We start from the raw sequence: 24,248 nt of genomic DNA, 5'->3' as shown, positions 1-24,248 counted from the left end.
AAATATTTTATCGTAATTAGATGCAAATTCATACAGTTTTAGCTTCCTTACATTAAATTTGACATTTATAAACATATGAACTATAAACATAAACGCACAAATAACATCTAACGATCATTTCATTACCTACGACGTCATTAGTTCGTGCCGTTTTGTATGAAGCGTTTTTCAGGGATCCGCGGCGGCGCCGCAAATCTGACCCTTTAAATCCCTGTAGCTCCGAAAGTAATAATCGCAGACACCCTGTTACTTTTACAAAATTGCTTTACTATTAGCATGCTCTTAATTTATATACAATTTAAAAAACTGTCATCATCCCTAATCTCATTCTCATCATCGATAGAAGACTCGAGCTTAGCAGTGAGTATGGTTTTAAAAACGAACAAGCTTCAATACCTGTTTCTTCACCTTTTTCAGATGAAAGGTACCTAAAGCTAACGATAGTTTAAATACTTCACGGACAATCAAAAATTCTGGCAAAGGAGCAAATAAAACAAATAAAAAAACACTCAAAACTTTTATGGTTGTTCAATACATAGGTTTACATCACAAACACTTAGAAATATAACAACAATATAAGGCGAATAGAGGTTATTCCGTTTAAATTCAATCGTAATATTTTTTTAAATAATATATGCCATATACTATATTACATACATTCATAATATAGAAGGAGATCTGATAATATTAGGATTTTGTTTGAAAAAAAAGTAAACCTTCAGGTTCTCGTCCACTAAGCGACCATGACCAAGACATGGGTCTGGGTCATGGTCATGGTCAGAAAAGTGAGGTCTGCTTGTTAGCTAGATTTGCAGCCGCAAATAAGACCGCTCATAATGTGGCCAATTAGGTATTTCACTACATTTGAATATTACTTAAGTTAAGTCAATATTAATTAATTAATACATAATTCTTTTAATTCTTAGTCGTAATTCAATTAATTATAATTTTAAACGAGAATTTATATTTACATAAATATAAATTTATTTTCTAGAAATAATAAAATGAAAAAATCAAAAATTTGTAAAATAAATAAGGTTCGAAAATTTCAAAAATAATAATCATGCATTTTAAAATATAAAAAAATTAAATAAATATACTAAATGAAAATCGTACAATTTTATATTCGACATTTTTATTGGAAGAAATATATAAACATAAACGCAAAATTAACAACGATATCTGTAATTTTATACGCCCATACAAGTTTTACATAAGACGTACCGCCAAGCGATTTAGCGTTCCGGTACGATGCCGTGTAGAAACCAAAAGGGGTGTGGATTTTCATCCTCCTCCTAACAAGTTAGCCCGCTTCCATCTTAGACTGCATCATCACTTACCATCAGGTGAGATTGTAGTCAAGGGCTAACTTGTAAAGAATAAAAAAAAAACAACGATTTTTCTTCGGTGTGACGTAACGCAAAACATATTTACTATGAGGCGTTTTTGAGCGCACAGCATTGTCGCAAAGAAGTTCGTAAGTACGTACATCTCCGAAAGCATAATCATCGCAGATATACTGTCTTTCTACAAAATTGCTTTACTAATAGCATACTTTTAATATCAATAAAAAAATAGTCAATAAAAAATTAATAGTTTCAAATTTCTTAAAATAAATAGTAAGTACCTAGTTTCTTCCATAACTTTGTCACCAGTGTGTTTAGTGGGAGTTTTCAATATTTTCATATTGTCACTATCGCGTTGAAGTTAATGCGAATTTATATGTAATTTTAACAGTTGTGCAGTAGTGCCACTAGATGACGCTGTTTCAATTCCTTAGAAATTCGCGTTTACGTTAACGCGATAGTAACAGTATCAAACTGCCACTAGGCCCTCTGTTTTTTTTTATATCATTTTCAATGAAAACAAAAAAGTAATATTTTAAACATAAAGTATCTTGTACACAAGAGCATATAAAAATTACAAAATAATAAAAAGAAATAAATTAAGTTTCATTCACACTCTTACAAATAAGTTTAACAACAATAACTTTATTCTTTACAGATAATACATTTATTATTTGGTTTTGTTTTGGTGATATTTACAATGTGTTTGTTATAAAATATTCCGTGTAGTGGATTTGACGTAATAATAGAGGATACCACTAAAACAGGGCCTTCACCCATCTGTTTACTGGATGAAAAGATTTTTATGTCAAATTAAATATGCCAATAAATATATTTAAGCTACTGTTACACATGCTCATTTCAAGCACGAAAGCATGCTACTTATTAGCATGTATATCGCAACATTGCTAATAAGCTTTTGAGCGCGTCTGAACAGGTTTGCTTATCGAGTATGCTAGTCGATCAACATTGCTATTCTGTATTCACCTTTATCTCTCCCTGTCTAACACGATACTATAGACAGAGAGCGATAGATAAAAATTAGCATGTGTAATTGGAATGTTTGCTTTGAGCATGCTTATTTAGGAGCATACTTAAAAATAACATGCTTATAGCTAGCAAATGTAAACGGATGATAAGCATGCTCGGAGCATACTTAATAGCACGTTTGTAGCATGCTACTTTAGAGCATGTGTAACAGTACCTTTAGTCCAGGATCCGAGAAGCATTTTTACAATTGATTACTATCAAGTTAATTTTCCATGAGTAGCTTCATCTTGATGCTCAACTTTTTTATCTACGAAAATTCTTGATTCTGGTAACTAACAGGGTTACTACTACTAGGTAATAAAATCTTCTGAGCGTAGGAATGAGATAGAGAGAAATTAACTTGATAATAATCAATTATAATTATAGTATATTATATTCTATTTTATTTTATTTATTTATTTTATAATCAATTGTTAAAACAGCTTGGGTCAGCGTGGTGGATTACTAATTAGCCTAACTCGTGCTCACAAGTGAGCCGAATTTGGGTCATCAATGATGATGAAAGAATAGCAAACATCCTTATATAATTTTCTGCTTTTAATAGATATTTATTATTATTTGTTTTAAAAGTTAATTTATTACAGATTTCTGGAGCAGTGTGAATTTTTCAAAATTATATTTATTTATGTATAATAAGTACTTAGGTATATCTACTATTTACATGTTTGTATTTTATATATTAGATATTATCTACATAACAAAAGGTACTTACGTATTTCATCGTTAATTGTACTTAAAAAACTTTATAATAAAATTAAAAACAAACAGCATTGCAATGGCATTGCACATTACGAGTATATATGTAGATGCAAAAGTAATCTCACATTTAAATACAATTAGATCAATTGAACATTTAATTTTGAAAAGGGCACAAGTCCAAAAATTTAAAGTGTCCAGAAATTTAAAAAAAAAACTAATTATTTTCCAAATCAGTGTATAATTTCTAAAAGTAACTATTATTAGCCTTCGAAAATTACTAAAACTATTTATTTAAAAGTAAACCTAAATAAGTTATTAGATATTTTATATTTGTGAGGTGTATGTACAGAATATCCGACATGTGCCCTTTTCCAAATTGCCTATATTCAATTAAAATCTTAATAATTCGATTTAACTCTAAGCTATTATTGTAGAAACTTTTGCTACTACTATAAATCTTTTCTGGAAGACCGTTTGGTTTTAATAAAGTTAACAAACAAGTCTGTATGTTTGAGCGTATAATCACATGTGAACTGAAAAACGGCTAGCCGTCTATACTAGCTGACGCCGCGTGGTTTCACCCGTGTGGTTCCGGTTTCCGTAAGAAAACGGGGATAATATAATAGCCTATAGCCTTTCCCGATAAATGGATCTAACACTGAAAGGATTTTTCAAATCGGTCCAGTAGTTCCTGAGATTAGCGCGTTCAACCAAATAAACAAACTCATCAGCTGTATAACATTAGTATAGATTATAATGAGGTAAACTTAGTGAGATTTTGAAAATTCTTTCACCAATAGAAAGCCATGTTTTTGTGAATGTCATAGGCTATATGTTATCCTCGTATGCCCACGAGAACGGGAACTTTTTTATTCTTTACAAGTTAGCCCTTGACTACAATCTCACCTGATGGTAAGTGATGTTGCAATCTAAGATGGAAGCGGGCTAACTTGTTAGGAGTAGGAGTAGGTTTCTACATGAAATCGTACTGGAGTGCTAAATCGCTTGGCGGTACGTCTTTGCCTGCCAGACCTGGACCAATAAAGAAAACCTTCATCGGCCCAGCCGGGGATCGAACCCAGGACCTCCGTCTTGTGAATTCACCGCGCATACCACTGCGCCACAGAGGCCATCAAAACACGGGTGAAACTCCGAGGCGTTGGCTAGTGTATTTTATAACGCTTGTCTGTACACATTATCACTACATTCAAAGCCAAAGACTTCCAAAATAGGTATAATATTAATAAATAAATATTTTTTACAAAAACTATGACTTGATGAATGTGTTAGCACCAACTTAAAATATAAGACAACCATATAGTATCGGAATTAAAGCTTTAAGGTCGAAGCTCATTAGAGCCACCCAGGACCCGACCCGCACCACATCGCCTCGAGTGGTTAGTATTCTTCGTTTAGATTTGTATCCGCATGCGCTCACTACGTCAACTTCGTACCATCACCAAGAGGTGCGAGGCGACTCCTCGATGATAGCTCGCTGTTGGCATGCTTGCCTCGCGTGAAATACTACTTGGAAATTCGTTGGCCACGCGAGGTTCACTGGTGACAACGCAGCGTCCACCCGTGGTCTCTGTCGACTACAAGTGGACGCCTAGTTACGAGGCGGGTCGGGTCCCGTATGGCTCTAATGAGCTACGATCTTTATGCTACAAAAGAAGAATAATATTTCCAATGCAACAATATATTTTCAACTTCACGCCATATTGAAGGCTCTAGTCACATGCAGTTAAAATGTCTCGATTCGCGACACGTGTATTATAAAGTCAAGGGCGTAACCAGGGTGGGGCAGGGAGGGTCAGCCACCCTACCCCCCTTGAGATTAAAACATAAATTGTTCTTTTTTTACTACAACAATGTTTGTTATTAAAAATTACTTTTTACATTAAAACAGACAAATTATTTGTGCAAAGCAGCTTAGGATAAATTAAGGCACAAGATTTGACTTGGCTAATTTTTACATGCAAGTTTGTAAGTAAGTAGTACCTGCATAAGTTATGTAAGAAATTGATCTTTACTAATATTATAAAGAGAAATGATTTGATTGTTTGTTTGTTTGCATTGAATAAGCTCTGAAAGTAATCGACCGATTTGAAAAATACTTTCACTAATGGAAAGCTACATTATCAGGGAGTAATATGGTTATAAATTATTCCCGTATTCTCACGGAATTGGGGTATGAAACTACGCGGGTAAAACCGCGGGGTTCTGATAATAAATTATATGAACACTAGTAAACGCCAGTCGATTTCACCCGCATAATTCCCGTTTTTGTGAGAATACGGCTATTAAATATAGCTGACACTCACAAATTACGTGGCATCTGGTAAAATAATATTCAATTTTGGTTTAGTAGATCCAAAGATTACCCCTACAATACTACAAACTTTAACTCTTTATAATTTTAATAATAAATATATTTATTTCATAACTTTCTTTGTTAGGATTCTTTGTTCTGTTTTAAGGATTTCATTTGTGGCCAAAACTTGCCAATTCAAATCTCGTTTTAGTTACAGATAAAAATTTCATTTCATCCTCTTGGAGTTAGTTTTTCCATTTGTAAATCTACACTTAAAAGGCTAATGTCATTGCAACCGTAGCAATGTCTCTGTTTATATCATCTACACCTTTCACCAAAGTTCGGCAACCACCAACTGCGGAACTGCTTGTAATACTTCGGCTTCTCCATTGACACTGAGTTAAGAGCTTTACACACTTCACATATGTTATCAGTACTGGACGGATCACGATAGGAGTAGTAAGACTTCCAGCCGAAAAACCTGCTGTACTTTGTGTAGGACTTCATGAGGTCGACAATGGTGGCTGCCAACTCGGTGGGGGTGGTGTCTCGCGCGTTCAGGTACGACCCTGGAGGGAGGAACCTGCGGGATTAACAACATTTGTTAAAATGGGATGATAAGTATCTACTTCTTATGCTAGTGTCATCCAGTGGCCTGCCTTGGAGAGGCCTTGTATCAAAATTTAGTTTTAATGATTTAATGGATATATTATAAATACGAAAGAAAGACTGTCTGTCTGTTACCTTTTCGCCGATTTGAATGAAATTTGTCATAGAGAAAAATTGTACCTTGGAGCACAGTTATGGATACAATAAACTTGTAACTCTACCAAGTTAGCCCGATTTTAACTTAGACTGCATCGTCACTTAACATCAGTTGAGATAGCGGTCAACATTTAACTTGGAACAAAAAAAGGAGTTTTTTATTCTTTGACAAGTAAGTAGATGGATCAAACAAATAGCTTGTTGCTTGGTGTAGCGAAGCATACCTAATGTATCGAATTCTGTCATAGAGAGCCAAACTATGTATCTAATACTAACTAATAATAAAAAGAAACTGATTCACATTATACAATTTAAGTCTAGTAATATAGTGCATATATTATTATTATTGCTCAAAACACCTAGGTGCACTTGCATGAGCATTAAGCAATTAAAATTCAAACGAAATGTCGAAACAATTACTAGAATTGCTCCATATCGCTCCACTAATTGTGCTACAATTATCCATACATGTTGTCAACTAATAATTGCTCCATTTTCCCGTTCATCTTCAGCAATAATCAACTATTATCTCCAGGTATGAGGTGAACAAAACATCACAAAAACCTTTACCTGGGAAAAACCTTTACCTTTACACACTTAAATTCACTAACAAATTGTCTATCGTTTTTTGAGGGTAAACTCACACATCGAAAATATTTAACACTAATAGAATATATCCTGTGTCCTTACACAACACACAACTATAAATTTTAAATCGTTATACACTCACGTGTAATTTTAACACAATGAAACATCAATTGTATAGACGCAGTTTGATCATGATCAAATAGTTTTGACAGAGGGATAACTTCTAGCAATGCAGATCCTTTAATAGGTATTTGGTCTGCGCTAGGAGATTCATTTAAAAAGTGGACAAAATGTGTTAATTCAAATATATTTACCTAGAGTAATCAGCACCACCAAAAACGATCGGCACAACGTCATGCTGCATCGCCGTTATAAGCTTCTCGGTAACATAATCTACCGAAAAAGAATTCTCAAAAGAGAGGTAGAAGAAATAATCTCTATCTAATATTGTACTGCAATTCTTCTGTTTCCTCGGACACGTGAGTGGTCCACACTTTCCATATATATCTACACTTAATTTGTATCCCTCTAAAGCCTTCTGCAGGTTATTTACATATTCACGACGATTGTTCCTACTTCTACAATTAGAGACAAACCACGCCACTGCTTTGGTTTTATTCTTCAGTCTCATCGCTAAATTCTCGTCAACAGAACCACCTACAACCCAATCCATCTCCGGCTTGGGTCCAATAACTTCGCCTTCAGTATTTTTAACTTGTATATACGGAATCGGTATATCTGAATCTAGTCTATATGTAGCTGTTAGGTTAAAGAAATCTTCGTATATATCTTTGCATACAGGTATATTAACAGCTGATTCCATATTGAAATAAACGTACTTCTGTCGTGGCGAACGACTCAATGGAAGATCTGATTTAGTCAACGGCTCAGTATTACGTCCATTGAAGAATATATAATCGAACTTCGTAACATCGCCGTTAAAATAATTCCTATCAGTCGTCACGTAGCAGTTAATCACTGGGCATTTCTTGTCCACGAAAGCTTTTTGGCCTTTCCCAAAATAGTAGAACGGCGCAAAATCATATCGGGTCCACAGAAGAATATATTTTACATCGCTAGGTAGCTTTTCCACCTTTCTGTATATTTCCGCATATCTGTAATCACGAGCGACATTTTTTATAACTTCGTTTATCAAGGTTTCGTTGATGAATGTTGGCTTATCGGTTTCTACTAACTGTATCCATATCACGGAGAGCGCCAGGCTGATACACGTGATAAGGAGGAAGAATCGAATCGATTGCATGTGTTTCAAGTACGTTTCAATACGTCTACGCATTTGAATGCATCGAGACATCATTCTCGTCTGTCATGATCGGACCATTTGACCATTTAGAAAAGCTATTTTGTATAAGTTCATGCCATCTGAAACAAAAAATATTGTAATTGTTAATACATTAACAATACGAAGCTAAATGCACGTTATGCTTTCGCTCTTTGCTTATGGGTCTCTTTTTCTCGCTCCAAATGAATTAATTGTTTCTTTTCAGTGTGTCCATGCCAAGAACTCTCGACGATGGTTGACATAAATATTTACGATTGATACTTGAACTGATGACGTTGCATCTTTATAGTGTGTAAAGGTTTTATATTATTTAAATGTATCTATATATATAATAAATTATGCAGCAATTATATAATAACGAAAAAAGTCTGCTGTTATTGGCATTGACGTGATACAGATAAACTAAAATATGTTTTTTATCTATACTAATAACCTCAGAATACAGAAAACCACCAGAAGCCACGTTTAGATGTCATTCTATAGTGCGCAGTGTGTCCAAAAATTGTACACAACAGCCTGCACTCGTCGCAATTCTCACCCGCGTAATGTTTCTAGTACATAAGAATATTTATTTGTGCTACTTACACGTGAAATGTGATCCTATTCAGTTTCTTTTTTTTACCAACGGCATTTTTACACGAAGGAATAGCACAAGACGGCTTAATTTAATTAAATTTGTCACCTGTATAGCACGTCAAACAACACGACAAACACAGAGTGAGTAATCGTAAAATGTGTAGTTTAAATGGCTTCACTTCTTTGCGCTATTACTCCTTCTGGTGGTTTTCTGTATTCTGAGCTAATAACATAAAAATAGGTAAATGAAATGAAAACGTATTGTTTTAACAAGTTTACTTTTAACTGATTGGGCTGGGATCTTATTATATCTATTATGTGCTAAACCTGTATCAGAAGGCCCCGCTCTTCCTTAACGTATAATAATAATTATAAAACAATAATATTAATATCTATAAAGTAGGTAAGACGTAATCCTACCAATATAATAGACTCGAAAGTTTGTATTGATGTATGTTTGTTTAGATGTTTGTTACTCTGTATCGCCGCTACTACTAAAGCAATTTGGCTGAAATTTGGAATGGAAATAGATTCTACTTTTCCACGCGGACGAAGTCGCGGGCGTCCGCTAGTTTTCTTATAATTTAATCATACAAACGTCAAGTGAGGATAAGAATAAAATTGTGGGCCTGTGAAGAAAGCAAACGCATATGATTTAACCCTAGGTAACTAAACTATATTTGTAGATACACAGTAACTAAACTTTCGTCAGATAGACTACGCAATAAAAAACGTAAAAAAAATCAAAAGTATTTATTAATAACAGGAAATGGTTACATGGCACTTAACTTTGGTTTATTAGGAACTGATGTGAAAGACATTTAACCATAAATCACTATTCCGCGCAGCTACTACACATGTCAATATTGTGCGACCCACAAATGGCATTTTTGCATCTCATGCACCGATGTTTTGTCATCCTGCGAGCCTTCGATGGACATAAATAACATATTTTGCGTACATTGGTCACAGAATGAACAGGAGTTTCAGGTTCTGAAGACTCGCCAATAATATCTTTTATCATGACCTTGATGTCACGCCTCAAAGTCACCGTTTGTAATCGCTCCCGTAGCCAAGGCTCCATCAGTTGATCTCCCATCTTCATGACAAAATCGCGTCGTAGTGTCGGCTTCTTCTTATTTCTTAAGTTGTTTGAGATGTAAATAGCGTAGGCATTGATACTAGCTAGATTTAACATATTATAAAAAATGCATAACGGCCATCTGTTAGTTTTTCGGTTGACACACATATTTGAGCACATTTGATCAACCGTGTCTACGGCACCCTTTGTACTGTTATAAAAGTGAATTATTTCCGGTTTCCCTGTCGTCACTTCAATATTTGGTTGATCGTGAATTGTGGACAGCACAAAAACCACTTTGTTTGACTTAGCTTTATATGAAACTAATGTCTTATCGCCATCGTAACAAAACATCGAAGTTCCAATGGCACGAGACCTAGAATTTTTAAGTTTTCCAGGAATTTCCCGTTTGTTACTTCTCAAAGTCCCCACTAAAGTCAAATTATAAGGTGACTGTAACAGCTCATCAGCCAAAGATACAGACGTGAACCAATTGTCCATCGTTATGTTACGATTGGTGCCGTGTAAAGGAGTTGTTATGTTTTTTATGAAGAATGTAGCCAATGGTTGTTTTTGGGTATCGGTTCCTTTTCCTAGGTACGGAATTGCATTTATTACATATTTACTATTGACATCTGCGGCCATTACAAGTTTTATCCCATATTTGTTTGGTTTATTAGGAATATATATTCTAAATGGGCATCTTCCACGAAAGCCAACCAGTTGTTCATCTACAGTAATATATGATCCAGGCGTATACCATTTTTGAAAGTTATTAATCATATTTTGCCACAGTTCACGTATGTGTGTGAACTTGTCCTCTTTTCTTCTGTCATCTCTTGTTTGCTTTTCGTCAAAACGCAGACATTTTATGAGAAAATTGAATCTTTCTGCACTCATACAGGCTTTAAAAATTGTGCCTGATCTTTGAGTATTGAACAGGATGCGAGTTGGCAAATGATTGCTCTTCATAGCTGCGGCGTTCAATAACAAACCGAGCAAAGCTTTTATTTCTGACAAACTAGTCAATGAAACGGTATAAGATTCATGTTTATATTTATTCCTTTGAGTAAGAATCTCTGCATTGGTAAATGTCACAACTTGTTGCAGCATATCATCAGTTATGAAAAGCCGAAATAAATCTATTGGTTCCTGTAATTCCCTAGCTTCTCCTCTTGGACCTGGTATAAAATGTACGATATTCCGTCTCAAAGTACGAGTAGTGGCTGATCTAGGTACAGACGACCATTTATGTTGGTTTTTTCCATAAAGGAATCGGGAAGTTGATTGAAGAACACGTTGGTTACCTTGGTTTGAGGTTTGAGGAGAATTTGTTTCATAAATATCCCCCAAAGAGTCATCAGAGTCTATAATTTGAGTTCTTTGTCTCTTACTTGGTCGTATGATGCCATCCTCAGGTTCCGAAGATTCATTTGAGAATTCTGAATCGGAAGTGTTAAGATGTATTTCTTCCTCCACGTTATCCTCTGTCTCTGAGGCCGTATCATTTGAACCCTCTTCATCATCTTCCGCTTCTTCTTCGAGCCATTTACTTATCTGCTCTTCTTGTTTTCTCAAATCCATCTAAAAATAAGAAAAGTTGCAAATCATATAATCAAATAAACAGATACAACAAAAAAAGATTTCATAAAATATAAACTTTTCGTAGTTCATTTCACTTATATATAATTATAATAGTATAATATATAATTTAATAGTAAAATACATCAATTGAAATAAAACTTAAAGAAATACTTCATGTAAGTTGTGTATAAATAAGAAAAAAAAAACAAAAACTAATCATACGTACCTTTGCAAAAAAACGTACGTTGTAACTAAACTTTCGTCAACCAGGCAACGATATAGCCGTAGGTCACCTCCTAATTATCGTGTGACGGCAACCGAGTCACTCGATGAACTATTGGCACCAATCAGGAAGGTAAACAAAGAGTGGTGGGTGCGGGGCGCGGGGAAGTAAGTGCACTTGACTTTCTCGGAGAGGGGCGTCGTCGCGTAGACGAATGTTTAGTTATCTAGGGTTAATAAATACGCATATGATTTAATAATAAATACATATTAAATACGATTTTTTGCAATACGGTAATTACAAAATGAAACTAAGGCATGAATCGAAATCGGCAATTGATCTGAAATGACTTTCCATGCTTTAATTTTTTTTTGGTTGTAGTTCATTAGACCCACCCGACACACCCGGAAAGGACCCACCCGGGACCCGACCCGCACCGCCTCGTCGCTAGGCGTCCACTTGTCGTCGAGAGGTTGTCTGGTTTTTAACCGACTTTTAAAAAAAAGGAGGTTTTCAATTCAAATTTTATGTTTGTTACCTCATAACTTCGTCATTTACTAACCAATTTTGAAAATTCTTTTTTTGTTTGAAAGAGTATATCTTCTGTGAAAATTAAATAAAAAATGATAATGAATCTTGAAATTGGTTTAGTAATTGTGTGTTAAATTTAAAATAACTGAGATACGTCTTTGAAGTCGGTTTTATTTTTATGTTAAAAAGATTATTATTTAGTGCATTGTTTGGAGGAACATATCTCTTCATTAACATTTCTAATTACTGTAACGCATTGCAATTTGTGTATCGTTCGTTATCAAGCCATATACGGCTCACTGCTGACCTCGAGTCTCCTCTCAGAATGAGAGGGGTTAGGCCAATAGTCCAGCACGCTAGCCCAATGCGGATAGGCAGACTTCACACACGCGGACTTCACACATTCAGAGAATTAAGAAATTCTCTGGTATGCAGGTCTCCTCACGATGTTTTCCTTCACCATTTGAGACACGTGACATTTAATTTCCTAAAATGCACAGAGCTGAAAATTTGGAGGTGCATGCCCCGGACCGGATTAGAACCCACACCCTCCGGAATCGGAGGCAGAGGTCATATCCACTGGGCTATCACGGCTCTCCAATTTGTGTGTATGTAGTTAATTGATCTGGCAACAACCGATTACTTCAGCAAGGCCACAGTATCCGCACTTTTCAATTCTCTACGCTACAAGATATTTTAGCAAGCGTCTATTTAATTTTACTTCCTCTATTTTATTGTGTTCTATTTTAGTTTTGAATCGATTTTAATATTGATTTTTAGGGTTCGGTACCACAAAGGGAAATCCCTTATAATCCTACTAGCTGACGCTGCGCGGTTTCACCCGCGTGGTTCCCGTTCCCGTAGGAATACAGCGGTAATATATAGCCTATAGCCTTCTCAATAAATGGGCTATCTAACACTGAAAGAATTTTTCAAATTGGACCTGAGATTAGCGCGTTCAATCAAACAAACAAACAAACTCTTCAGCTTTATAATATTAGTATAGGGTTTTCCTTTTGTGGTATCTGCATTTTACCCTTTATCTCGTAAGCGCGAAAAATATATACGACCGTTTATGCCACAAACAACTTCATAATTTACTGTAAACCAAGAACAATGAAATTGGGCAACTAATTTTACTCAAGTCTATTGAAAAAACGCACAAGAACGATTCAAACTCGCTCTCCGAGGGTTCCGTACATAAGATAGTTCTGGAATTTAATTGCGCAGTTTTTGCCGAGTATTCCCGCTTGAAATTCAGCTTCTACCTTCTTTTTTAAAGATATTATAGTTATAAATGTTTTGAGATTTTTCTAATGCTTTAACGATGTATTTATCTAGTGCTAACGATGTTACTTACCAAATTTCATAGTTTTTGGTCAACGGGAAATGCCCTATGAATTTTGATTTCATTGATTGTGTCGAAATAAGCGTTTTTTGCTGAATATAAAGCAGTATATTTTTTTACATAAAGTTTGATTTTTCACAACTTCATGGGACCGTAAACCTTAGGATATGGTTTAAATTTCAACTGTCCGTCCAGATAATAAAGTGATCTTTAAGGGGTTCCGGTTTTTCCTTTTGAGTTACAGAATTCTAAAAACTACGCATTTGTAATAATCAATCATAAAAACATGGTATTTATGTAAGGAACAGTGGGCCAAATTTATAATTAAGTTGCCATCGTCATGCGGGATATTTTATGAAAAAACTTAATTAGCACTAGCTTTTCTATTTTTTTTATGATGTTTAGTTTTCGATTTATGAAAGAAGCAATAAGAAACTTTGTATGCAACTCTCTTGTTAAAAATTCAAAGGCCAAGAGTTATGCAGACGAAGTCAGGGCGTATGCATTAGCTAGTTTTTCCTATTATTAATAAACTAATCTCGATGTTATCATAGATACACACTGTTCTCATATAAATCCATGACGTATGCACGGTGTCTGCACAGACGTTTCACAAATAGCCCAGTCATTCTACATTTTATATGGGTTCTAGATTTTAGAACGAATCTAAATTCTGGATTAAATCTGGACTAAAGCTTCTTCAATAGAAAAACGTTAACAAGGGCTCTTGATTTAAAAACGAAATAAACAATGTGTTCCGTTTTTTCCTTTTGAGGTAGATAGGGAACCCTAAAAATATCCAAAAAAAAACATAATGTAGATAAATAAACTGTATCTGAAATTCTGACTTTACCGCGCCTTATAAGGTAAAGAACCCGACTTTCGTTAAGAGAAATTTCAAATACTACCTAATCGTTTTTCTCAAAATTATTAAATTAAATGATTTCAACATAAATAATCATAATCATCATCAACCAATGATAATTTTATACTATAGATAGGTTACGTGCCTACAAAATCAACGCAAAAAGTGATCCGAATTAAGCGACTCCACTGAGCACACACATGCACAATTTGGTCTTAAATTCCATTATAAATTTATGTAAATATATATAGTTTTTACACTTCCTGAACAAAAAGTTCGACATTGTAGACGATAATTAGCTACGGTATTATTTATCTAAATTTCGTTCGTAGTTTAATAAACGACTAAATGAAATTAAGAACATTAAAACAATAATACACATTTGTCCGCCTCAGTTTTGATGCGCTAGTGCCATATCTCTAGTATAAAATATCATTGTCATCAACATAATAAAAAAAAAACCTAAAAGGCAAAAGCCTATTTCTAAACATCCAGCATGCACAGCCACTTCTCTGTTTCATCATACAAAAATAAACCAATTAACCCCAAACACCTTAAAAGTACAAACTAGAAATTGAAAGAACAAGTAAATAAATGCATCCAGTAAATATAAACACCGCACCTAATATCATCACTGCACTACAATTTTCAACCTTCACACGTATACACAAGATACAATTTTCATTGCAGTACGTAGTCTTAAAATCCTATCGAATTAAGAAGACACAATTGAAAATCACGGTACGCTGTCAATTTCGTCTCTCGCATCGTCAACACAATTTTGAATCTTCGCACACACACGTAAGGTTCACAATTCATCGCAGCACGTATAACCCGACCGAATTGAGGAGCGCACTATTGGGGAAACAGGGTGAACTCGAAACTGTCATTATTTCGCTCCGCACATGCGTACAACTGGACACACCTTCGTGGTCCATACTTATAGTTCTCGGGAAACGGTGAATACGTTTTATTTTGTATAAAAACAGGTAATTTAAGTAATATTTAACTGAAATTGTTCTGATCACACGCGTTCGCCAGTTGGGTACCGTAATAGCGTTTATGTTTTGTTTTGTTATGGAAGCGTGTATCCCCACTTTTCTATTGGAGCGGGGGCCTCCATGGCGCAAGCTCGCCAACTGACGTAGTCAAGGTCATTGGAACAGCTAGGGTGAACCACCTCTGTGTTTGTCGGGAAAATTGGACGCGGGCAAATTGGGGCCTTGACTAAATGATGGTGTTACAAATGTGTCATATAGTGTGACAGTTTTTAGTGTTCCGTATAGCAGAATTAGAAACTAACTTCGTCCATCTGTGTGAAGTATTTTATTAAAAGATATATTTAATTAGTATTGCGTTACTAAAAAGCTCCTGGCTATAGTTTAAGGGTTAATAATAATAATGTATGGTGCGTAGAATGACATCTTTTTTATGTTATTGTAGAAGATTCGGATTAAGACCTTCTGTTTATTGGATGAAAATGTTTTTTTTTATTCTTTACAAATTAGCCCTTGCCTATAATCTCTCCTGATGGTAACTGATGATGCAATCTAAGATGGAAGCAGGCTAACTTGTTAGGAGTAGGATGAAAGTCCACACCCCTTTCGATTTGTACACGACATCATACCGGAACGCTAAATCGCTTGGCGGTACGTCTTTGTCGGTAGGGTGGTAACTAGCCACGACTGAAGCCTCCCACCAGCCAGACCTGGACCAATTATGAAAACCTCAATCGGCCCAGCTGGGGATCGAACCCAGGACCTCCGTCTTGGAAATACCACTGCGCTACGGAGGCCGTCAATTTTTTTTTTTTTTTCGTTTGGAAGGGCTTTTGAAGGCATAGTTTCCAATTAAAGTTTTACTATTTATACAATTTAGTCTACCTATTAGTTACCCACATAGATAACATAATTTATATTAACAGATTTAACTGATAACGATAATCTTAATTGCTCAACACAAATACAAGTTCTTGTTAAATTATAGATATCTTTATAGATTTTATCATAATTTTATTTAGTCATTGGAAATAAAATTTATTATCACCTAAAAAACGATATGTGTATGAATTTTAACAATAAGATAAAACTGAGCCGTGATAGCCCAGTGGATATGACCTCTGCCTCCGATTTCGGAGGGTGTGGGTTCGAATCCGGTCCAATTTTTCAGTTGTGTGCATTTTAAGAAATTAAATATCACGTGTCTCAATCGGTGAAGGAAAAGATCGTGAGGAAACCTGCATACCAGAGAACTTCTTAATTCGCTGCGTGTGTGAAGTCTGCCAATCTGCATTGGGCCATCGTGGTGAACTATTGGCCAAACCCCTCTCATTCTGAGAGGAGACTCGAGCTCAGCAGTGAGCCGTATATGGGTTGAGAACGACGAGGGAAAACTGCGCGTGTGTGAAATCGTGCGTGCGGGAAATTAAGGTGCATCATTCGTGGGTTTTTCATACATCGCTACACGCCCCCCGACCCGCGCGGACCATCGGGAGTGTTACAAACGAACTTGCCAAACTATACCATACAATATGAGTGACATTATCTTATTGTTAAAATGTAAAGCAAAAATAATTAAAAAAAATAAAACTATTCTATAATATTCCAGTTTCCACATCCGAGATCACTGACTTGCTTGTTTGACAATTATTATAAATTAGATAAATTTACATACTCTTATTGATAGGGGTCCGTCAAGGAAAAGGAACCCTTATAAGATAGATAGACAGACGTCCTTGTCAGTCTGTCAGTCTATCAGTCTTGTCCGTCCGTCACACCCTTTTTCTCAGAAATACGTAGAAGTATAAAATTGAAATCAATACCGAATACTGAAATCTGTCCCCTAGAGCTATAAAATGCCTCAAAAGTCTAAGCAGACAAAGCAATGGTCGTTTATGTCACATTTATCATACATTCATATACTACCCATTATCTGAAATCATTTATTTTGACAGGAAGAAACGAAAATTTTAGATTTTCTGTAATTTAAAAAATAAAGGAATTTAATTTTTACGACATAAGAAAGGTCTAAATCTTAAACTAACCTAGTAAACCTTTTTGTTATTTGTTGTTGTACGGAACATTTATTGCGGAAGAGACTCGCACTTGCCCGGTTTTTTCAATTAATCATTTGTACGCCCATGATATCAACCAGATAACACACAAAATTAAAAAAAAAATTAATGATTTAGATAATTGCTGTAAGTAATATTGTAACATAATTATGAGTAGATAAGAAATAATTTCTGGTAGATACGAGTAACTTTCTGTCTTTTAATTAATAAGGCCTCCTTATAGGTTATATAGAGCTTAGACCCACTATGCTGCTCCAATGTGGGTTGGCGGGATTTAGGTGATAATGTTAAATTACCGGCTAATATCAGATGGTGATATGAAGAGAGCCGTGATAGCCCAGTGGCTATGGCCTCTGCCTTCAACCCGGAGGGCGTAGGTTCGAATACGGTCCAGGGCATGCACCTCCAACTTTCAGTTATGTGCATTTTAAGAAATTAAATATCACGTGTCTTGAACGGTGAAGGAAAAACATCGTTTAGAAACCTCGCATACATAAAAATTTTATTAAGTGTGTGAAGTCTGCCAATCCGCATCGGGCCAGCGTGGTGGACTAAGGCCTAACCCCTCTCATTCTAAGAGGAGACTCGCGCTCAACAGTGAGCCGAATATGGGTTGATAATGATGTTCAATTAATGGCTAATTTCAGTAACGTGCTCTCCGAGGCACGGGGGTAACACTACTAACTTTCCAAATCTAGGCTGAATATTTTTATGGAAAATGTCCTGGAAAAAAGAAAAACTCAGTAGGAATTCCATGACACCACCCAGGATTCGAACCTTCGACCTTGTAATCTGAAGATCACTGGATCAACAAGGTAGTATCAGACTTACCTACTACATAATCAAGATGTGAGTTTCCGGAAAAAAGCGTTAAATCAAATGAAAATTACGTACGATTACTCATTCGACATGCTTTCCTACTATTATTTAAGTACTATATTATATATTTATTATATTATGTATTCCGAGATACTTAAATTTTAAAATTATATTTACAGCACACTAAAATTTGTTATTTTTATACGCAAAAAAATGGCCTCAACTCATTGCAATTATCTAAAAAATTTCACTGTCATAGGAAATCGGAAAAGACTTCCTCAAATAGGAAAAACATCTAACAGTGGATACATAGACGTTGTGGGGGTGCCACCAGGGGATCGTTTACCCGCTGGGTGTCGAATTTTAACTCTATGCGTTTGAAAATTCGACACTCAGCGGGTGAATGGTCCCCTGGGAGTGCTCCTGCAACGTCTATGGATTACACTGTAATAATTGTGCCCCTCAAAAGTATTGCTCAATATTTTATTATATTAACACAAGCAGACGCCCGTTCTTATTACAGTTCCCGTTCCTGTAGGAATAGGGAAACAAAACATAGACTATGACACTTGCAAATAACTTGGCCTTCTATTGATAAAGGAATTTCCAAAATCGATTCAGTAGGTCCAAAGATTACCTGCAACCTCACGAACATTACTTCTTTATAATATTAGTAAAACTACACTAAAATTGTTTTTCCTACTTGAACTTTATTACTACTTTATCCTCGGGAAACTCACATCTCAATTATATCATCATCACTCACTAAAATTAACTTCACTTTTTACACTACTTAATAGGCTGTATGATCACCGATCTTTGCTTAGTCGTAGAGAACGAATTAAAAAAATAAACTTTTAAATGTGGAACACATTTTTCCGCTTGACCGCTGCACGTACCGGCGTTACACTCAGACTATCATTATGTACACACAAAAGTCAACATGAAGTGAGTATTTGCGCGCGCTATTAAAAATGCGGCAAAGCGTGACCGTATTTAAAACAGGTATTCCGTAGGTTTTATAAACAATGAGCTAGCCCTTGAGTGAGGTCTCATCTAAGATTGAAGCGGAAAATGCTTATGTTTGCCCAATATGACCGGTGATTTATAAGCGACATACCGGCACTCTAAATAGTTATGACCGTCTTTGCCGGATGGGTGGTAACTGGGAATCGAACTTAGTACCTCTATGTAGAGAACCACAGTACTACCAACTTCCCCCGAGAGGTCATCTCTTTTTGTGCTATTGTAAATTTTTACCAATTTTTCGTCTGGGAGAAAATTGGCAAGCGACGTACCGCCATGAGATTTAACGTTCCAGTACGATGCCTTGTAAAATCCGTCGATAGTTATGGATAGAATAAACTTGTATCTTGTATATAAGCCCGCTTCCTTAGAGGGTATCATCACCTAACATGAGATAATATGACAATCAAGAGTTAAAATTTCATTGAAAAATAAATAAATATAAACGGTTTTTGGTTGACTTGAGGTGATCTACGTGAATCTACAAGAATGATGTCACGGCTGAGATTATTTTTACATTGAGACGATGTAAAATTCACGCGGGCAAAGTCCAAAATTAATTCTGAATACAATTAAAATGAAAAAAATAGTTGAACCGATCTATCTTGATGATATCTCCCGCGTGTGCGGTGGAGATTAAAAACGGATATTTTTTTATTCTTTACAAGTAAGCCGTTGACTACAATCTCACCTGATGGTAAGTGATGCAGTCTAAGATAGAAAGCGGTCTAACTTGTTAGGAATAAGATGAAAATCCACACCCCTTTCGGTTTCTACACATCGTACAGGAACGCTAAATCGCTTAGCGGTAGCTTTTTTGCCGGTAGCGTAGTAACCTCCCACCAGCCAGACCTGAAAGAAAAACCTTATTGGCCCAGCCGGGGATCGAACCCAGGATCGTCTTGTAAGTCCACCGCCCATACCACCGTGCTACGGAGGCCGTGATGTATAAAATTATGATCATATTTTATATTCTTCGTTTTTCCTTATAAATGTTAGTTGTACTTACAATTTACTAAGTTGGTAGGTATATGCGATATTGCAATTATATATATTAACCGCGTAGTTCCCAATTCACGTTCCAGTGAGAATAAGGATATAAAATACAGCCTTTTTTTTTATTGAGAGAGAATACAATAAGGAACTTAAGCTAACTTATCCTAATAACTATACAAATCATGCCCACGTGGAATGGTGGCAAGGTCGAGGCAACAAGCCGCGGTGAAATGATACAGCCTACGTTATTTGCTGATAACATAGATTTCCATTTGTGAAAGCACTTTTAAAGTCGGTTTATTGATTTAGGCATGAAACGTAAATAACTAGCACGCATATTCGTATTTTTATTAATATACGAACTAATACCTAAAGAATAGAGAAATTAAGGTCTTCGTAAATTCCCCGTCGTAATAACCATTGATTTTTCCGTGATAAAAAGTAGCAATCTGTCTTTATATCTGCATCTGTGAGCGTGCCGTCACGCACACATATGCAATATGACAATATATGATGAGTAACAAATAAACGTACGAGCGCTTTTTTAAAGACCGTAAGAAAGCGCTGCGGCTGCGTTTTAAAAACGAGACGCTTTTTTCGAGCTCTCGAGAAAAGCGCTCGTGCGTATGTGGGCTAAAGACCTTTAGCCCTTATTCGCACGAGACCTTTTTAAAGGGATATTAAAAAAGCTTTCATGCGAAGGCTTAGACCAATCCCTCTAAATGTCGTTTCACCTCACCCGATTACACTTTTTGTAACACATTCACCAGTTCAAACGAACGTTACAAAATTTAACTTAAAAAATTACGGAAAACACTTGGAAAAATACAGAAACTCACCGACATACTTCTCTCGCCGCAAAGAAAATATTTGTTGTGACACCATTACTTGCTTTTATCGTGGTTATATTCACTGCACCCAAAATTAAGTCCAAACCAACATCGCGCGACTAAGTGCTTAACTATGTTATATGAAATTATATACAAGTTACAACTTGTATAGATAAGCCGTTATCTGACAAAAAACGTATGTGATAAGCACTTAACGCTGGCCACACACGGTCAAGTTTACAAAGCTGACTGCAGTGCGCGTAAGGAATAAAAAGGCGCGTAAAAAATATCTAAGCTAATAAAAATAATGCTTTATTGTAACTAAACTAATAAATGCATACATTAAAATAAATTAACTAGTTAAATAGTTTAAATTAAAAAAAAAATCTATTACTTAAAAATACTTATTCAAAATTTGCTTCACAAGCAGCATTCCCGCATTGAATTGCGATAGAAAGTCGATGCGCGGGAAAGCTGCTTGCCAGAGGGCCGCCTGATGCCTCCCTGAGGCATTTGCTGATATCCTTGTGGGCGCTCATGTCTCACGGACCTAGTGTGTCGCCAATAACCATATTTCGATAGTTTTTTCACTACCCACATCCCTACGCGCACTGCTGGCCGCTGGCTACTTACATGCACTTGGCTGTGTGTGGTCGGCGTAAGGCGCTATAGTAGTTGAATTAAGATCTTATAAAACAAAGTTTTATTTTCTTTCTCATTTTTAGAAAAATGACATCATTAACTACGACAAGTGAAATTAACTGATTCTGAATCTAAATCAAAAAGAAATAAAAGAAATTACTACAACTTTTACTTGCGTTTTTTTATTATTATACTGTTAAGTATTTAAGAAAAATAGAGACAATAAACAAAAAAAAACATACATACAGCCGAAGTAGAACCTTTGGAAGTCGGTTAACAAAGTCTATGTTTCAATAAATTCAAACACTATAAATAGGATTTTTATACGGTTTTTACAGATAAATACCAAAGTGATTTATGAAGAACAAGGTTTTTACAAAATTTTTACAATATATTGTGTAAATTGGCTGATATATGTCGTGAATATATTGATGATATTTGTCGGAAACGTCAAACCTATTGGGAGCTTTTGTCGAAGACGCTGCTTATTTTTGAGATATAACAAAACATGCATTATGGAAAAAATCCCACCATGCATGTTTTTCTTCACATTTTTGTAAAATATATTTGTATAAATATATCCGCAATGTATAATGTAAATCTGATGATTTTAAACTTATTTCGTGGTATAAATCTGATTAAAAGATTTCAAGATCTATAAACAAACTCTTTCGGTTTTACAAACCCTCAGATTCCAGTTTCGCGTTTTGAGGATCTCTAAAATACGTAATACCGGTGACTGTTCAAAACGATAAACATGTGCCAGATCGTCATACGATAGTTGCGATAAAAGAACGTTTTTTTTAATAATTCACGAAACAGACACGTGGCCCATGGCAACCAATACCCATCTATACATAATATTATAATGCTGAAGAGTTATTTTGTTTGAACGCGCTAATATCAAATGAAAAAAAATAATTTGAAAATGAAAATGAATTTTATTTGTTTTAAACATTTACATTAAATAATAGGGCTGAGACCTTCTTTTAAGTAAATACCTATGTCAGAAGGTCTCGCTCTTCTTTTATAACATCACTAGCTGACGTCGCGCGGTTATACCCGCGTGATTCCCGTTCCCGTAGGAATACGGGAATAATGTATAGCCTATAGCCTGCCTCGATAAATAGGCTACCTAACACTGAAAGAATTTTTCAAATCGGACCAGTAGTTCCTTAGATTAGCGCGTTCAATCAAACAAACAAACAAATAAACAAACAAACAAACTATTCAGCTTTACAATATTAGTATAGATTCTCGTAACTAGAGTATTTACATTGTACAGTTACAAATTTTGATAAGTAATAGTAATTAATATATTATTATAAGTTATAAGGAAAAAACACATCAAAAACATGCAGTAGATATGGGATAAATAAGGATGTGTGAGTGCATGTGTGCGTGTGTTTGTGTGTTTGTGTGTGTGTGTGTGTGTGTGTGTGTGAATGTGTGGCTTCATTTTCTTTGTTTTATTTTAATTTATTTAACAACCTTTAGGAGATCTGCGCTTTGATCATAGGCATGCCCTTTCAAAAATTCACTCACCCTATTTCTCACAAGTGGATATATATTTATAAATTATTAAAGTTCTATATATAGAACTTTAGAACTAGAAGACTGCTTTTTATATTGGGTCGCTGCAAATACAGTTTTAGACATGACCATAGAGAATGCTGCACTCTGAGTTCTTTTATTTATAATGGACTGATTCAGAAGGTCAGTAGGATGTCGATAAGATTTAAAATGTATAATTTTTAATAAATAGCGCTGAGCTCTTTCTACCTCAATAAATCGCGTTTTTGCAGAGCCTCCCCACAAAGAAATACCGATTAGATATTACCGATTGGGCTAAAACTACATATAATTTCATAAGTAATTCAGTTGGAGCAATAGGCTTCAATTTTTTAAAAGATCCAAGTTAATTTTCTTACGATATTGGCAACTAATTCAATTTGAGGATACCATGATAGATTTTGGTCGATAATGATACCTAGATATTTAGTCGAAGATACTTTATGAATATTAGGACAAAAGCAATGTTGACTAACTAGATCGTTACATGTGTGAATTTTTATACTAAAATTTTCGTCAGGTTGAGTATTGTTTTTTATTGAAAAACAAATATAATTAGTTTACTCAGTAAGTATTTAAAGTAAGAAGATTTGAATTTAGCCACAAGGATATCTTGGAGTGACCTTCTTCGGTACGGCTTTTAATTTCTTTCCAAGAGGTTCCGGAAAACACTATGGCAGTATCATCAGCATAGCAAAATACTTTAGCATTTGTAAGATTTAGGTGGCTTATACCGTTGATATATGCAAGAAACAAAGACCTAAGACACTTCCCTGTGGAACACCGTAAGATATGTTTGTCACTTCACTAACATGCTCTTTTATTTTTAACCGACTTCCAAAAAAGGAGGAGGTTCTACGTTCGGCTGTATGTATGTTTTTTTTTTTTTTTTTTTTTTTTTTTTTTATGTATGTCCAGCGATAATTCCGTCAATTATGGACCGATTTTGAAAATTCTTTTTTTGTTTTGTAGGGTTTACTTCCAGGGTGGTCCCATTTTTTTCATGTCAGGATCTGA

The 24,248-nt window shown here is 35.3% G+C and overlaps 2 protein-coding genes across 3 annotated transcripts; both read right to left on the bottom strand.

Annotated features, from left to right (window-relative positions):
* Nucleotides 1-502: 502 nt before the first annotated feature.
* On the bottom strand, nucleotides 503-16,020 carry LOC112053699 (alpha-(1,3)-fucosyltransferase C). 2 transcript variants are annotated; one of them, XM_052888693.1, is made up of 4 exons: nucleotides 14,896-16,020; nucleotides 7,959-8,145; nucleotides 7,077-7,877; nucleotides 503-5,992 (listed from the first exon to the last, which is right to left on the bottom strand). In XM_052888693.1, exons 2-4 carry the CDS (start codon nucleotides 8,078-8,080, stop codon nucleotides 5,728-5,730), a joined length of 1,188 nt encoding a protein of 395 aa, XP_052744653.1. In that variant the 5' UTR covers nucleotides 8,081-8,145; nucleotides 14,896-16,020; the 3' UTR covers nucleotides 503-5,727. The 2 variants fall into 2 exon arrangements, with proteins under 2 accessions (XP_052744653.1, XP_023948968.2); XM_024093200.2 differs by having other exon boundaries at nucleotides 7,077-8,145.
* LOC128199384 (piggyBac transposable element-derived protein 4-like) lies at nucleotides 8,941-11,777 on the bottom strand. The gene is made up of 2 exons (XM_052888692.1): nucleotides 11,533-11,777; nucleotides 8,941-11,306 (listed from the first exon to the last, which is right to left on the bottom strand). The coding sequence occupies exon 2, from the start codon at nucleotides 11,304-11,306 to the stop codon at nucleotides 9,477-9,479; it is 1,830 nt and encodes a 609-aa protein (XP_052744652.1). The 5' UTR covers nucleotides 11,533-11,777; the 3' UTR covers nucleotides 8,941-9,476.
* Nucleotides 16,021-24,248: the final 8,228 nt, after the last annotated feature.

Source organism: Bicyclus anynana, chromosome 23 (assembly GCF_947172395.1).
Source record: "Bicyclus anynana chromosome 23, ilBicAnyn1.1, whole genome shotgun sequence".
Taxonomy (NCBI): Eukaryota; Metazoa; Arthropoda; class Insecta; order Lepidoptera; family Nymphalidae; genus Bicyclus; species Bicyclus anynana.
This window is presented reverse-complemented; position numbering and strand designations above follow the sequence as displayed.